Raw genomic sequence first — 18,005 nt, 5'->3', positions numbered from 1 at the left:
ACAAACATTGCGTGACAAAGGTCACTTGAGTTCCCTGAACTCCTTTACCAGACTGGACTCTTTTAAGCCTGAGGAACAGGGCATTTCTGGAGGAACCAGAGCTCATTATTTGTTATATTGTTATGTGTGTGTGATCATTTATGTTGGTAATACAACCCATGCAAAAGAATACAGTTGTTTTTGAAGTTCTTTCCAAGTTCGTTCCAATGTTTTAAGGGTTTATGAAAAGTGTATTTCCATCCTGACTTTTAAATCAGTCCTTTGTATTGGTGTAGACTTGACGGACCAGATGGGACTCATTCCTTCCCAAACCAAAAGGAGAAACCAATGTTTTCTCTGGTAGGCACAACCTACCTGGCACCCCTATAAATAATAACTTCAAGTCAGAACCGTTACAATACTGTATTATATCCTATTCTACTGTATCTTAGTCTATGTATTACTCATCTCATATGTATATACTGTATTCTATCCTATTCTACCGTATCTGGCTATGCCACTCTTACATCGCTCGTCCGTATATTTATATATTCTTATTCCATTACTTAGATTTGTGTGTAATAGGTATTTGTTGTGAAATTGTTAGATATTACTGCACTGTTGGAGCTAGGAACAAGCATTTCGCTACACCCGCAATAACATCTGTATGTGACATAAGATTTGATTTATTATGGTCACTTGTGTAAAATGTACTTTTCCCCACTCATATTTGACATTGCTTATGCATATTCAGTGGCCTGGCTGCTTCCAGACTATGTCAAAGGCCCATCCTGGTATATCTGAACCTATTGCAGATTAGATTGATCAGATGACAGAAGTCACATTTAGGTTCCAGGTGTAACTGAGGCCATAGATGCTCCATATCCATTACTTTGAGTGTTTAATATATGACTAAATGTGTTTATTTTTGCGTTGCAGGGGCAGTCAATAAATGCAAAAGCAAGGCCAAGGAACATGAAAATCAGAGCTGTGGGAGACCACCTCGAGCCCCTGGTAGAGCCGAGGGTGGTGTTTACCACTCCTTCAGCAGGCTGGAAAAGTGGGATTGATACGGTTTTTCATACTAAGACAGACAAAGAGTCTGTTGATTGGTCAGTCACTGGGTTAATTTGTTTTGCAATATGTTCAGATCAAATCAAGCTTTATTTATACAGCACATTTCAGACATGGATGCAACACAATGGCTTCACAGGAAAAAAAACAATGAAAATAAACAAATATTTAGTACACAAATATAAGAGGATATAAAACATTAAGTTAAAGACTAATGAGCTTCCTAAGGAAGTACCATTGATTAAAAATATCCAGCCCAAAATATAAGCTTGTTTTTTTAGGATGGGCTCTGAAAGACACTATGGGGGTGTACAATGAAAGTTGACTAGTAACAACAACTGGGATCTAAAAGACACCCACCATGAGGCCCACTAAATATGCCCAAGAAGAGGCAAACAAAAGAAAAACCCACTCCAAACTAAAAGAGCGGAAGTAAACAAAAAAGATAAAATAATTTATTTACAATCAATACCATTCACACTTTACAAAATCATATCTCTCATTCATTCTTAATTACTTATATTTACAAAACCAAATCACCAAACACCAAACAAAAACAAACCTCAGGGGAGCATCGGCCCTCCCCGTCATACCTAACCAATACCTAACCCTTTCCCTATCTCCCCTTCCCTAATCTATCCCCTTACCAAACTCACTCTAACACTCCCAGCCCTAAACCCCCTTTCCACCTCTCCCGTGCCGCATGCTTCCCCCACTTCCTCTCCTCCCTCTTCATCCTCCCCCTCAAATCACCTTCCACCCTTCTCACTATCCCTTCCACCCCCAATCTCTCCCTGTCTTGACTAAATTCTTCCTGGCTTCCCACAGTCCCTTTTTAAAGAGACTCATGAGAAGCCAGAGCAGAAACCTGTCCCTATCCGTTCCCTTTGCTCTCCCTACGCCTCTCTCTAGCCTATGTCAAAACAAAATCACTCCTAACCACACCTAGCATCACCCGTGCCCTAGCCCAGACTAGTCCGGCAAAGGCACAGTCCCAGAAGGCATGGCGCACAGTCTCCTCCCTGCCACAAGAGGATCTTGGACAGGTGGGGGATTGCAACAAACTATACCGGTACAAGATGGAAAGTACCGGCAACGCTTATGAAGGCTCAACCAATTCAGGTCCTTGAGCCCGTTGTCCAGGCCCGGCGCCTGCACTCCCTCCCAGACCACTGACGAGATGCCCGCTACGGGCGCAGGACTCTCTGCCTGCCTGACCTCCTCGTACAGGTGCCTGTGGTCTAAACCTACTCGGGCAACTTCAACCTCGGGGTGCACACGCAGCCACTTGGCCGCATGACCAAAGTGCCAAGGCAGCTGTTCCGCCCGAGGACCCGCGTTAGACCACACCATTACGCTTCTCGCCTGATACGAGAAGAACACCCGCAGGAGGTAACCGGACGGGTGTATCACTGGCTGAGCAAGCTCCGCTAACAAGAAAGAAACAAAAATTGAGTCCAGCTTGAGGGGGAAATGTGATACCCCCTACCTCCCTCCCCGATGGGACAGATCATGCGTGCCCTGGCGACCCACTCGCACCTGCCATTCCACATAAACTGAAACACAAGCCTCACTAGAGGCCTCCTCAGACAAGCCGGCAATGGGTAGATGTACGCCAAATACAAAAGAGACGGCAACACATCCACCTTTAGGACCAGGACTTTGCCCATAAAAGACAAATACCTAGCCTTCCACATTGCTAGCTTCCTCTGTACCACTGCGATACGCATGTTCCAGTTTAGCGTCGCTGAGCCGGAGGTCTCAAAATGAACCCCGAGAATCCTCAGGGCCCCTTCACAGAGAGATAACCCCCCAGGCACATCCGTTCTACCGCGCCATCTTCCGAAAAACTTGACGGAAGACTTTGCATGGTTCAGAACTGCTCCCGACGCTCGGGTGAAATCCCCAAAGATGGCAAGGGACCTTGTCAGGCACGAGTCCTTGCACAACAGCAAGGAAGTGTCGTCGGCGTACTGCGTCATCTTAACACGCAGCCCACCACTTCCAGGGATCAACAAGCCTTCCACCCCCGTGTCTGCCCTAATGGCAGCCCCCAGAGGCTCCATGTACAGAACGAAGAGGAGAGGCGAGAGTGGGCATCCCTGCCTGACCCCAGAGAGGTCAAAAACGTCACCTAAGGGACTATTTACACTAACTCGACACCCCGCTCCGACATATAAAGTACGGATCCATCCTATAAACTTCTCCCCAAATCCTAATCTACCTAACACCCTGAATAGAAAAGATCTATTCACGCGATCAAAAGCTTTCGCCTGATCTAGCGCTGCTACCATTAAAGGCAGCCCTCTATCTTCAACCCAAGCGATGGAATCCCTGATCAACTGTAGGTTCCATCTTATAGAGCGGCCCTCTACCCCGCACGTCTGATCCTCGTGGACGACGTAGGGAAGGGCTGTGCGCAACCGGTCTGCTAAAACCTTTGCAAGAATCTTGTAATCTAGAAACCCAGGGAGTCCCTGAGGTACCTCGCTGAGGAGACATTGTCCATGTACCTCCCCAGAAAGGCCCTCACCTCTTCATCTTTCACATGCGGATTGTACATGGTTACGGTGACCACCCTGAAGTTGTTCTTCGCCAGGCTGGTCACCGCATAATGGCACAGGGGTCCCGTTTTCTCCGCTTCCTTTGCCATCTTCATTACTTCGTCATGTTTTTGTTCTTTGTGAAACGTCACATCGAAAGCCTTCTCATTCGGGTTCCCTTGAAGGCAGAGCACTTCCTTCACCTCTATCCTGAGGCATCCCATCAAAATGGTCCTTCCAAATGTCTCTCTACTCCACGGCTCCATCTCCTTTTCAGTCCAGGCAAATCGTAAGGTATTTGCCATACCAATCCCCGGAAACGATCTTGTTTGCTTGTATTGATTAATTTAAAAAAAATAAGCTCTCTTCGGAAAGAAGCTTCAACCTGAAATGAAAAACATCTTTTAATAGGAAACGGTGGAGCAACTAAAGGTGTTGACTCTCCACATCTAGCAAGACAACTGGAGCACTGGGCCAGACACTCTTAAATAGAACCTGTACCAGCTCAGGTGAAACACCTTCCCACTGAGGAGATGGACAAGCCAGCACAGGTGTAACACATACTGACTAACGAGGTGACACCAATCAGTGCACCCTACATGCTAACGAGCTAGACGTGCTAACGAGCGAAACGTGATAAAGTCCAACCTCAAAACATGAATGGAAAAACCAAAGCCTGCAACACCTTTCCCCTAAAGACAACAAATATATGCTATATTTTTCCCCCACATTTTTCTAGAACTCTCGTCCCTTGGAACAAAATAAATTGTGAAAAACACTGGCTAAACGCAAAAGTTGCTGACTGCCCACCCTTGAGACAATGCAATATATGTAGGATTTTCCACCTCACTGTGGAGCTTCACTCTCTTTTCAGGGTTCACTCGATAGGCATGTTGTTGGATCTGGGCCCAGTCCCCAATGTCATGCATTTAGGTTGGCACATCTGAGAATGAATCCCGATATTCTAAAAGAAGGGTAACAACACCAATATAATTATATCTAAAAGCAGGGCAACACTGTCAATATAATTGTACCCAAAAATGATCAGCTGGTTGCAGAATTAATTATGATTACTCAATGTTATGTGAGCGTACCAAGTAATTAGGCGTCACTCTAAAGCGGGAAGGTGGAATAAACGAGTCAGGAGTAGGTTTTTCCGATTGAACACGGTTCTCTATTGAGGGTATTTTGTCAACAAAAACATTCTAACATAATCAATGAAAAATCTTCCAAGGAAAAACACACATCTTCTCCAGATGAAACAAGAACACAATAGGATAATCTTTAAACTACAACAAACATAAATCACGGGTTTGTCACCATCTTCGTGGTTCTTTCAGCACAGCTTCTCTCTCTCGGTGGCCATCTTCCAGAGATAGTTTTCTCCCTCTCTGCTGGTTCCATTCCCTCTTTTATAGGGGAAGGAGAGTATCTCATTAGTACCGTCAGCTGTGCTTAATTGACTCTGGTTACCTTGTCTCCCATGCTTTGTTGGGCTACTATCCATGAGCCCAACCTGCCCTCTAGTGGTCCTTCCACATACCTTCCCCCCCAGGACCGAACCGGAGGGTCGGGCGCCAGACGCACCGTCTTGGTCGCGTCGGGACAGCGCGTCTGCATTCCCGTTCCTCGATCCGGCCCTGTGGATGACATGGAAAGAGAACGGTTGTAAAGACAAAAACCATCTGGCTATTCTGTTGTTATTGTTTCTCTTACCAGCCATCCACGTGAGGGGCGCATGGTCAGTAACTAATGCAAACCTCCGACCCAGTAGGTAGTACCGGAGATAATCGAGGGCCCACTTGATGGCTAAGGCCTCTTTCTCTACGGTCGCATACCTCTGTTCCCGATCGCTGAATTTCCTACTAATGAAGAGAATCGGCTTCTCTGCTTCACCTTCAACCTGAGCTAGTACGGCCCTGTATCCGAGGCGTCGACCTGCACAATGAACTCTTGTGAGAAGTCCGGAGCCTGTAGAACGGGATCGGAACACAGGCCATCTTTTAACAATTGAAAGGCCTCTTCCGTCTCGTCTTTCCACTCTACCTGGTTTGGCAGGTTTTCCTGATGAGGTTTGTTGGCAATGGTTGGCAATGGTTGCATATCCCGGGATAAAACGGCGATAATATCCTGTTATCCCTAAGAAGGCCCGAACGTCTCGCTTGGTCCGGGGTCGAGGCCAGTCACGAATTGCCCTGGTCTTCTCTGCCTGCGGGCGTATTTTCCCATTCCCCACGGTATACCCCAGGTATTCCGCTTCGGACAGGCCCAGGCAGCATTTATTTGGATTTGCTGTCAACCCTGTGGCTTCCAAACTCACGAGCACCGCCCGTAATCGCAGGAGGTGACTATCCCAGTCCTCGCTGTGGATGACCACATCGTCTATGTACGCCGCTGCATACTCTTGATGGGGCCGTAGAATGGCATCCATGAGGCGTTGGAAGGTTGCAGCAGCTCCGTGCAGTCCGAAGGGCATCCTCACATACTGGAAAAGCCCCTCTGGGGTGGCGAAGGCAGTCTTTGGGCCATCCTCCGGAGCCACCGGCACTTGCCAATATCCCTTCGTCAAATCCAGGGTAGTGATGAACTTGGCCTTTCCTAAGCGCTCCAAGAGTTCATCCACGCGGGGCATGGGATACGCATTGAATGTAGAGATGGCATTCACGCCCCTAAAGTCGTTGCAGAGTCTCATACTACCACCAGCTTTGGGGACCAGGACTATGGGACTGGACCACTCGCTCGTCGAGGGCTCGATCACGCCCATCCTCAACATCTCCCTCACCTCTTTCTTAGCGATGACTCGGCGAGCCTCAGGAATCCTGTAAGGGCGGATATGCACTTTCTTGCCGGGTTCAGTGTGGATATGGTGGAACAGGACATCTGTTTGTCCTGGGAATGGAGAGAATATTCAACCAAAGTTCATAATCAGCTTGTCTAGCTGTCTTGACTGCTCCGGCAGGAGCGTTTAGCCACGGCGCACCTGTGGTAGAGCCTCTTTTTCTTTGCCCTCCAGGGCCATCAAAGCCACCTCCTCCTCTCGTCCATGGTACGTCTTCAGCAGGTTTATGTGATAGAGTTGGACCTTCTTCCTCCTGTCAGGTTGCTTGATGAGGTAATTGACCGGTGAGACCCTTTTCATTACCTCGTAGGGCCCCCTCCACTGCGCCAACAAGTGATGTTCGGCCGTGGGCACAAGCACCATCACTTTCTCTCCCACGGTGAACTCACGGGGGGTCGCAGATTTATCATAGGCCCGGCCTTGGGTCCTTTGGGCCTTCTCCATATGCTCCTTGACTATGGGCCACACTGCTGACAGGCGGTCTCTCATCAGGGTAACGTGTTCTATTGTAGATCGAAAGGGGCATGGTTGGGTCTCCCAGGTCTCCTTGGCTAAGTCTAGGATTCCTCGACAGGGTCTGCCATAGAGCAATTCAAACGGAGAGAATCCAGTGGATGCCTGGGGTACTTCTCGCAGGGCAAACATTAAGTGTGGGAGAAGCATGTCCCAGTTTTTCCCGTCTCGGTACACCACTCTTCTCAACATGCTTTTAATTGTTTTGTTCAAGCGTTCACACAACCCATCTGTTTGAGGGTGGAATATGCTTGTACGCATCTGTTGAACCTGATATAACCGACACAAGTCCTTCATCAACCGGGACATGAACGGGGTTCCTTGATCGGTTAAGATAGTCTTGGGAAGGCCCACACGAGAGAACATCAGGAATAACTCCTTGGCAATTCCCTTTGACGACATGTTACGTAGGGGTATGGCCTCCGGGAACTTGGTAGCATAATCTATAACCACTAGGATGTACTCGTGTCCTCTGGCGGATTTTGGGAGGGGTCCTACGAGGTCCATAGCTATGCGTTCAAAGGGAGTCTCTATTATGGGGAGAGGAATCAAAGGGTTACGTAGGTGTGGCCGTGGGGCTGTACGTTGACATTGATCACACGTCTTACAATACCTGGCCACATCTCGGGTGACACGGGGCCAATAGAATCTCTGCATGATTCTGTCAATCGTCTTGTCTCGTGCCAGGTGTCCTCCTAGGACGTGGGAATGGGCTAACTGTAGAACTGTATCCCTGTATGGTCTAGGCACCATTAGTAATTCCTGGTTTTCCCCCTTTTTCGTACGACCCAGTATAAGAGACCCCGCCTGATTGCATAGTAAGGAAGAGGGGCTCACCTGATCCGTTGACGTTCCTTCCGTCGATCACCTTCACCTTCCTCATGGCCTCCCTTAGGTCTGGGTCTCTATGCTGCGAGGTGCCGAACTGTCCCTTTAATTCCTGGGGCAGGTCAACCTCAGTAGAGGGATATGGAGGTTGTTCCACATCCCCATCAGGGGAGACCGAGGAGAATCCCTTCCAGGTTCCCTCCTCGGATGGAGCTTCAAATATATCCCTTAGTGCCTGGTTGCTCCTTCCTTCCTGCGTTGTGTATAACCCTTCACAGGTGTCTTCATCGGTGGTTTCCTGGAATATCTGTCGTAAACGTTGGGTCGCTATTTCTTCCTCTGCTGTAGAGGACGAGGACGCGGCTACGTCTCCTTGTAGTACTACTACCTCGGGCTTGGAGATTCTCTTCTTTCCTGTCCCCCTTCTTCCCGTGCATAACGTCATCTGCCGAAGCTCCTTATATAGGGGACAGTCTCTCCCGATCAATAATGGCACCTTCAGCTGGGGCACTTTCCCTGCCCTGACTGTACACCTTCCTTTTGGAGTGAGAATAGGCAGATTCACAGTCGGGTAATAGTGGGTGTCTCCGTGGATACAGGATACGGCTACTTTGTCTGGTAGCAGTGTGGCGGAGGTCACCATCCGCTCCTCTACTAACGTAACCATACTTCCCGAGTCGAGAATAGCTACCACATCTTGTCCTTCAACTCGCACCAGAATCTCTGAGGCTGGGGCTATCTCTGCTAACCAACAGTGTTGATCCTGCCCCCTCAAAACGGGATGTGTGGGGGTAGGCAGTGACGACTCCGTGACCATGGGCTCATCCTTGCTAGGACATTGTGGGGCATAATGGTTGGGAGACTGACACTTATAACACCGACCCGGCTGTGTGGTGGCTGACTTCTCCCACCTCCGGGGGGGGCTTGGACGTTTCGGTGGCGGGCGCACCGGGGTGAGTCGTGGTACGGGATTGGAAGACTCCTTCCATTCCTCCTTGTCACTTTTTAACAACTCCCCTGTAGACCGATATGTTTCCACCGCCTGGGCTATGTCGTCGGCTGACAACGGGTTGGCTTGCCCCACAACCCTTTTTAAGTCACTGGGTAATTCTCTCAATATCTTGTCCACTACGAGAGTCTCTATCACATGTCCTACTCCCTTTCCAGGTTCTAGCCACTGTTTCGTCAGTCGTCTTAAGGCGAAGATCTGGGCACGGACGGGTTGATCAGCTGTATAGGTCCATTGATGGAACTTCACAGCCCTATCTCTGGCAGTCAGCTGGTACCGGGACAGGATCTCGGTTTTTAGTCGCCCATAGTCCGCAGCTTCGCGGGAATCCAGGTCAAAATAGGCTTCCTGAGCCACCCCGGTCAAAAGAGGAGCTAATGCGCTAGCCCATTCTGTGGGCGGCCACTCTTCCAAGGTGGCCGTCCTTTCGAAGGTCATGAGAAAGGCCTCAATATCATCCTCCTTGGAGAGACGAGGTAAGATGGCGTGTGAAGCCGCTCTTGGCCTAACTGTAGGTTCTTCTCGTCGACTCAGCTGTTGTTGCAGGAGTTCTATGGTTGTCTGCTGTGCCGTGATCAATTGTTGTAGTAGGGCGTTATCCATCGTTCTTGAATGGTTCCTCCGGGTCTTCTGGAAGATTATTAATTTACTCACTTATCCTTGTGTCACTCGTCCACCTAATGCCCGCATCCTCCACCAATGTGAGCGTACCAAGTAATTAGGCGTCACTCTAAAGCGGGAAGGTGGAATAAACGAGTCAGGAGTAGGTTTTTCTGATTGAACAACGGTTCTCTATTGAGGGTATTTTGTCAACAAAAACATTCTAACATAATCAATGAAAAATCTTCCAAGGAAAAACACACATCTTCTCCAGATGAAACAAGAACACAATAGGAAAATCTTTAAACTACAACAAACATAAATCACGGGTTTGTCACCATCTTCGTGGTTCTTTCAGCACAGCTTCTCTCTCTCGGTGGCCATCTTCCAGAGATAGTTCTCCCTCTCTGCTGGTTCCATTCCCTCTTTTATAGGGGACGGAGAGTATCTCATTAGTACCGTCAGCTGTGCTTAATTGACTCTGGTTACCTTGTCTCCCATGCTTTGTTGGGCTACTATCCATGAGCCCAGCCTGCCCTCTAGTGGTCCTTCGACAGTTACATAAATTGTAAATATGAAAATCAAAACGAAATGTTCCCCCCTTTGTTAATATTTTTTGGCAATAATTAACTTAATGGTGAGGCATGGAATAATAAAACATGTATCTTTTGTCAGGCTGAATGTTTGAAATATGAGGTCAATTGAGTCATGCTTCTTCAGTAGTGGAAAAAAGACAATTAGCACTTGAATGTTGTCAAGAAATACTGGAGTGATGTCAGATTCTTAATACAAATGATAGACCAATTTATTATACTGTGTCCATGTGTATATACACAAACATCTGCAACAATTATCATATTCCATGTATTTTTTTTCAACTTGTAGAAAACAGCGAGCTACATTTTTAAGTGCTGCATTTTGATTAAAGTGGGTCACCAACACAGTAAGTGTAACACAGCTCTTTTTTGTTAGTCACTTTTTGTTAAATAATACTCTTTCAATTCAGAGCCTGGATTTTCCTGAGGCAAATATCCATATCATGCTGCAATCAATTGAACAGGGCAAACGATAAGGTAGAACATCATTAAAATACTCCTACTACAATGTTAAAACATTCTATATTGTGACATTATTGAATTGATATCATGAAACAACTCCTTCATGTATGTATTTTCTGATGTTTGATCAGCTCTTTTATCAGAGTATCTCTTCTCAAAATTGATCACAGCTATAAGGTTTCTCTCCTGTGTGGATTCTCTGGTGTGAAGTCAGCTGGCTAGATGTAGGACAACTCTTCCCACATTGATCACAGCTATAAGGCTCCTGTGTGTGTTCTCTGGTGTATTTTAAGTTCTGATGAAGATTTGCAACCTTTCCCACAGTCAGAGCAGCAATGAGATTTCTTCCCTGTGGGTCTCTGCTAGTGTTTCTTGAGGTTTTTTGAGGTGGAGAGACTCTTCTCTGCCTCATCAGCATCACGAGGTTGTTGAGGCTCCCCAGAGGATCCACGATAGTCACGTCTCTCTCCTGTGTGAACAAAAAGTCGGACAGGTGGTTTACAACATCAAAAATCCACTGTAAAAAGGTGATGCCAACAGCGTAGCCATTATGTTGTACAAACAATGACGTCTATAATGAATGTTGATTATTTGACATTTGTCTTAAAACAGTCAATTGAAGAACAAGTTATATTTTGTCTTGTTTTCACATTAGTAGTAACATCGACGATTGTATGCTAGAAATAGGTTTTTGAAGTTGTTGAAATCCTAAGCAGTGTGCCAGACAACTTTTGGTCTCCAATATAGGCACCTTTCTGTAGGTCTCTGTTGTTGTTAGGTGAAGTTATGGGTCCTACAGTAGGTCTATGGTATTGGTAAAACTAGCGGTTTCCGCATTAGCATGGAGGAGTTTCTGCAAACAAATTGCATTTTAGCAAACAGAGGGCAGAGAGCGATGCAGAGAGCGATGCACCTATTTGGGGATGTCTGATAGTATTTACGCACCACCACTAATGATTTGTGGAGCTTCTCAAAGTAATTGTTTCTTCACCTCAAACAGCAAGTAAACAAAGTCTTACTAAAATAAATTGGCGAATGACAATAGTTCCTCAAAGTATCTGTAAAATATTTCCAGCTCTCACTCTTGATAACCACTCGACATGAAAAGGAAAAATGTAATACTCTGATCCAGTGGAAATGTCATAAAATACCCGATTACTTCTTATCCCTTACATAAATAGCCTACAGCTGTGTCTGTCCCAAACTCACTGGCGCAGGAAACTGAGGGCCCAGAATATTTTAAATCAAGTTTCGGACCGACAGGAGATAGTTGATATAATGTTTCAAGTTCTATATAGACAGGCACATCCAATGTGATTTAAATTTATCTGGATATTTTCTAGCTGTTTTTATTGGTTGGCTTTATGTAGGATATTTTTACATAGTTGGCAATGGCAATAAAAGTTTAGATTTGTATCATTTTAATTTTGATTTACAGATAATGATTGAGATAAAGACTTATGATTATTATTACTATTATAAATTAAATTAAACTGTTCCAGTAAAATGTGATTATGAAAATCAGAACTGGCACCAGATCAGTAGAAATGGTCAGATAAATTGGCACTACAAATGGAAAAGGTTGCTGACTGCTGTTGTAGCCCATTACTGGAAACTTCAGGAGCATAAGTTCAGAATTTTCGAAGGCCAGCAGCAGCGGGAGGAGGAAAAGGTTTTTAACTTTTGGTTATGCTATCTTGATCTCTGGTCCCCTCAAGTCATTTGTGTGTCTCAATTATTTAATAAAAACGGGTGATTCCTATGTTGATGATGTAAAGAATATTTGCTGCTCTGTGGTATGTAATGAGGAGCAACCAGACGCTGCACTCATTTATGAAATGTCTTATTCCAGTTACTAATAAGCATGCACCAATTAAGAAAATGACTGTAAAAGCTGTTAAATCCCAGTTGATTGATGAGGAATTGAAAAATGGTATGGTTGAGAAGGACGAGGCAAAAGGAATGGCAAATAAGTCTGGCTGTAGAATCGATTGGCAAACGTCTTGCAAATTGAGAAATCATGTGACAAACTGAATTTTAAAAAAAAACGACAAAATGAAACAAAGATAAATGACAAAGAATGATAGGAAAAACGCTTTTGAGAACCTTACATACAATGTTGGGGAAAAATTAACTGAATCAGATGGCTCATTCATCACAAAGCCCACTACTTTTATGATTTTTTTCATTGGCAAGATTAGAAAACGTAGGCATGACACACCAGCAGCAAACGCTGACACTACACTTCCAAGTATATCTGACCAAATTATGAAAGAAAAGCATTATAATTTAGAATTCTCTAAAGTCAGTGTGGAAGAGATGAAAAAAGTATTGTTGTCTATCAACAATGACAAGCCACCGGGGTCTGACAATCTAGATGGAAAATTACGGAGGATAATAGCGGACTATATTGCCACTCGTATTTTCCGTATATTTAATTTAAACCTACTCATGAGCGTGTTCCCTCGGGCCTGGAGGGAAGCTAAAGTCATTCGACATGTCCTATGCTCTGCATAGTTAGCTCCAGGTAAAATGTTGCACGTATTCAGCCATTCTGTGACCAAAAACAAGCTACATATGGACAGTACCAAAATAAACTGACTCTGGAAATGACAAAGCGCCTCGTAACCTTACTGGAAATGGGACAAACGGACCCCTTCTGTGGCAACAGACTGGGACGATTTGTAATCAAATCTAATTCACAGGAACGGGGTTCATATGAACCACAGAGACTGTGTGAGATAATAACATGGCCATGTCCAACCCTGCTTGTTCACTCGACTCCACAACCAACCACCAATCTCCAACAGGGCCCTTTACCTGTATCACTAGACACTTCATAGTGAGCTACAGGTAGGAATCAGCAATGAATCCCAATAATGAGCCACATATGGGAGGGGTAACACTTTGTGGACAAATCTCTCAACGTATTACTGCTACCCTGGGGAGATAGATATACCCCTTGAACATCGGCTCCAACCGGCTTGTTTGACTACCAATTAATAAACCAGGGAGGAATTACTGACAGAGTAGCCTTTGAGGAGGGACTTCCGGGAACACTAGAGACAGAGTCTTAAAGGGTGGAGTTGGGTTTAACATGGTAAAACTTTCCAGTATACACCTCCCTCCTTCCCCCTTTCCCAAGGCAAATGGATGAGTAGCCAATACAGGCCTAGTATGGCCACCAATAACACAGTCCTTCCTTTGTAATGTCTTGGCAGTAAATCGCATGTATGCCAAACACATATTTTTCCCTACTGTCATACCCAGTTTCAGTACCCAGTTTCAGTACCCAATTGGTCGCCATCTGTGATATCCTTAACATTAATTACCTGGATAGGATTTGGTAGCTTAGTTGGTGGAGGCAGGGTCGGGCCTGGAGTGGTGGAGGAGTGTTTCTGGGTCTGGCTCTGGTTTGTCTGGGACCGCGGTGGCCTCGGCAGCACCTTTTCAGAGAACACACCCATCGTGTCAGCCCCATCCCTTTCCAGACCGAGGGTATAGGTTCCTGCATCAGAAAGCTTAATGGACCTAATGGTTAGTAGGATTTCATCACCTTTACAGAGTTCAACAGTGCTCCCAGGTTTTCCCCATATCATGGAAAACCTATCCACCTTTGTGGGATCCCCTATGCTATAAGAATACCCTCTTCTCCAATCCCCGAACTGTCCCAAATTGGTTATCATGTAATCCCCATACGGACACCCTCCCCCATTACACAGGTACACTGGCACTCCTGTACACAGGTGTTAAAACCAAACATCTCAATTTCTTCCATGCCCTGTTGGCTCAAAATATGTGCCAAATACTTAACATCAGTCTACCATAATTCAAACTTATCCTAGCTCATTTTTAACCCACATTCAGAGAAAATATGACACTATAATGTAAATTTCACTGCCTTTTTGTGTTAATCTGCAAAATTGTAATTATTCGCCTACCTCATGCCTTTTGCACACAATGTATATAGACTTTTTTTTCTACTGTGTTATTGACTTGTTAATTGTTTACTCCATGTGCAACTCTGTGTTGTCTGTTCACACTGCTATGCTTTATCTTGGCCAGGTCGCAGTTGCAAATGAGAACTTGTTCTCAACTAGCCTACCTGGTTAAATAAAGGTGAAATAAATAAAAAATATTAAATTACCTTAATATCAGTATTACAAATTACCCTAGATTCTCCATCCAAATGGCTTTCCAATGAGGCTGATCAGACCAAAGGAAAGTTACAATAGAGATCATAAGTCATACCACCCCTCCAAAGAAGTGTTTCTTACTATATTAAAACAACATACCTTTATCAAAAGATTTCACCTATTTAATTAAGACTCGGAAAATAAAAACTTAATATTTCATGTGTGAGTGTACCCCTTTAAGATATGTCTCTGGGAAAATGGAAATGTACTCCCTCCAATCATTAGTTTTAAATTTACTCAATGTTTCATGTAACTCATTCAATCTTTCTCCAAATAAAGTCAACCTGCAATCCATTGTGGTTGTTGGTATTGTTGACCTTGTGAACCCCCTCTCTGACCCTGCCAGCTCTCCGACTTCCTGCGTGTCCCCCATTGGCCACTTCCTCTTTGGGGTCCAAAAGGTCCCCTACCTCTTCTCCAGACTACTCCTGATGACTGCCCAAAACTCCATGCCCAGTGACCATAGCCTCCACATCTATAACAGGAGAGGTTAGCCCCTCTGTCTGGATCTTGATTGTAGCTTGGCCATCCGGTAGAAGGTGGTTGCCCCCCATACACATTCCTTTGGGGTGTCATCAATCCCGCCATAGTCTGCACCACAGCAGTAAGTGTCACTGGTGTTGGCTCCAGAAGGTTGTGGTGCAGGTTGAGGAGTGCTGGTTAGAGGCATCTGTTTTGCTGGCTTATCCTCTGCCAGTTGTTTCAAGACTTTATTCTGAAGCTGCTTTATTTCATCCTCTTCCTTCCTTTTTCCTTCTCTCCATCTCAGTGAATTCCATCACATTCTTCGTAGTGATCCCCACCACTTTTTCACATTCTGTGCGCACCTGGTCCGGCAGCCCTTTCATGCACTGTTCCAGAAATAGATGTTTCATCTCATTCTTATCTGGCTCAGCATTCCAGGCCTGTCTCCACAGGATCCTGGCTTTTTTCATATAAACCGGCAGTTTCATCCTCTTCTAGGGTCAATGATTTAATCAACTGAGGCCTGGGTTGAGTGGGGTATTTCCTCCTGATGGCAGTCCACATCCCATTGCGGTATTGATCAAATGGACTCTTTATGGCAAACATCCCTCTCATCTCTGCATCATTCATGAGTTCATGACATTCCTTGTCCCCCATGCATCTATTCATGACAGCCACCATGTCTCCTACTGTCAGTTCATCCGCTGCAGTCAGGCTCTCAAAGGCCTTCACCCACCTACATCCAGACTTCTGGTAGCGGCAGAGCTTCTACTAGAGTCTGCAAGTCCCTGTGAGCCCAAGGTTTGTATACTGTTTGTCCACCAGGTAGTTAGTTGTCTTAGTGGCATCATGTTAGCACCACCCTGTTTGGTCTTACTCCTGGTGTGCGGGAGCAGACTGTTGATCCCATAGGCCCCCCTCAAATACACCACAGATTAATCTTTGGTCAAGTTCACACTGTGGGGGCCCAACCTGGGGTGTCTTCACCATCTTCATATTCCTCTGTTCCTTGGCTGTGCGTACCAAGCCTGATGAAATGTACACCTGGCCCTGATGTCAGTGTGCATTGATTCAGCTTAGTCTGTTCTTTACGCTTTATTTCAATCCATTCCATGTCTTTCAGGGTCCGTTCCAGTATTTTCACTGCTCCCTCCTCCTTTGAGTTTGTCTTGGAGTTCATTCCATACTCTCCTCGGCTCCTCTTCTTCCTCTTGGGTATTTGTCAGGCTTGTCTCAGTCCATCTGATTCCATTATCAGAGGATCCACTTTCACTCCTGCTGTATATGCTCAAATTTCCTCCTTCCATCTGTACTTTACTTAGTTCAGCCACTCCTCTGCTCAGCTCTCTGGCAGCTTCCACCAGAGCCTGTATTTCTTCTCTCTGACGCCAGGCACCATTCTTGTCCACTGCTGCCATCATCTGGTCTTTTGTGGTAGTTTACTGTCGCTGAGAGATCCAGTACAGGTGCCATTATTCGTGGACTATCATAGGGTGCTGGCGCTTTAGGGAGTTCCGGGTATAGTCTACCTCCCTGTGTTTTTGGTGGGTTTTCATCCGTGCACATTTTCTTGAGTTTTTCCAGCATAGGCAGTCCTATGCGTTCCTTCAATTTAGCCTTCTCCATTTCTTGATTTTACCCTTACTCGGCTCTCCTCCCGGTTTCCACTCGGAACAGGTTTTGTATGTTTTACGCTTCAGCTCTTCCAGCATTCTTCCAGGCTCCCTGTCGACTGGGAGCCCGTTGGGCGCGGCAATACTGCCCTCTTCCATCCATCTGTATAATTGTTCTCCTTTCTTTAAATCTTTTCCTCCATTAGTCTCTAATGCTGATTTCAATGTTTTCAACACCTTCTCTGTCTCCTGATTTAGCCATTGTCTAATGTATTTCAATTACTTGTTTTAATTTCAATACAATATAAATTCAGGTTCAATTGTGTGCTGCCTTAGAATGTGTCCCAATCTAGCCACTGTCTAGTAAACACCTTGCACTTCTCGTTTACCGTTTCAAAACATAACCTAGGTCTCACAACTGTTATTTACCCGAAGGTCATACAAACTTGGTATTAGTATGTCGACTTAATACCTAATGAACTACAATCATACGGTTCGACTCTCTCAAACATGCATCACTTTGAATCACTCAAACCTGCAAACATGCATCACTTTGAATCACTCAAACCTGCAAACATGCATCACTTTGAATCACTCAAACCTGCAAACATGTGGACTTCAACGTTTCAGTACCTTTTCTATTAACATTTTAGTACACGTCTGTGTATACTCGTGTAAATTAATTTTAAAAAGCTAAATAAATCTACCTTGTTTCTCAACACACTCAATCCTGCAATGTGGGTCCGCTAGGAATATTCAGTCCCTGACTGCAATATTCAATGTACTATCATACGCTAGGTAAATTGTTCCATATGAACTGTGTCCCCGACACTTCTTTAACCCCTTAGGTCATTCACACATGGTATTAGTACCCTGACTTAATACCCAATGTACCACAGTCACTCAGCGAACTTATCTTATTTTCAATATAAACCCGTATTTATCAGTTATATTGTCGTTCCCCCACACTCACACTAGTAGGTACACCTACCCACCCACAGGAAAACCAACAGGTCCCTGACCTATCTAGTACATTGCATTCGTTATCATATGGTAATTTACCCCCAATAGTCCCTGACTATTTCCATGTATTCACATTCATAACATGTAGTCCCTGACTATCCACTCATTCAGTATATTTCATTTACACATTGCAAAATAGGGATGAGCAATTAAAATTGCATTCACCACAGTTGTCTATATTGTTATAATATTTTTATACTAGGTATAGGGAATTATAATTTGGTAACTTACATCAGACAGGGTTTCTCACAAAATGAATTTGGTT

At 45.1% G+C, this 18,005-nt stretch overlaps 1 protein-coding gene across 5 annotated transcripts in view; it reads right to left on the bottom strand.

Moving 5' to 3' along the window:
- Positions 1–18,005, bottom strand: part of LOC118370090 (zinc finger protein 501-like) — a 311,132-nt gene that overhangs the window by 183,463 nt on the left and 109,664 nt on the right. For 2 of the 5 annotated variants that reach the window (XR_008095369.1, XR_008095370.1), the window contains exons 4-5: positions 13,776–13,964; positions 10,410–10,912 (exon numbers count right to left, since the gene is read on the bottom strand). The exons of 1 other annotated variant lie outside the window; for it this stretch is intronic. Coding sequence is in view for 1 of the 4 variants with exons in the window: in XM_052498872.1 (XP_052354832.1) it covers positions 10,806–10,912 (107 nt within the window). In the remaining 3 variants the exon portion in view is untranslated. Of the gene's footprint in view, positions 1–10,409; positions 10,913–13,775; positions 13,965–18,005 lie in introns of those variants that run through there. 2 more of the 5 variants (XR_004822729.2, XM_052498872.1) reach the window with 2 other exon arrangements.

The sequence above is a fragment of the Oncorhynchus keta genome, chromosome 37, assembly GCF_023373465.1.
Source record: "Oncorhynchus keta strain PuntledgeMale-10-30-2019 chromosome 37, Oket_V2, whole genome shotgun sequence".
Classification (NCBI taxonomy): domain Eukaryota; kingdom Metazoa; phylum Chordata; class Actinopteri; order Salmoniformes; family Salmonidae; genus Oncorhynchus; species Oncorhynchus keta.
Note: the sequence above shows the minus strand (reverse complement) of the source record. Positions and strands in the feature narration are given on the sequence as shown.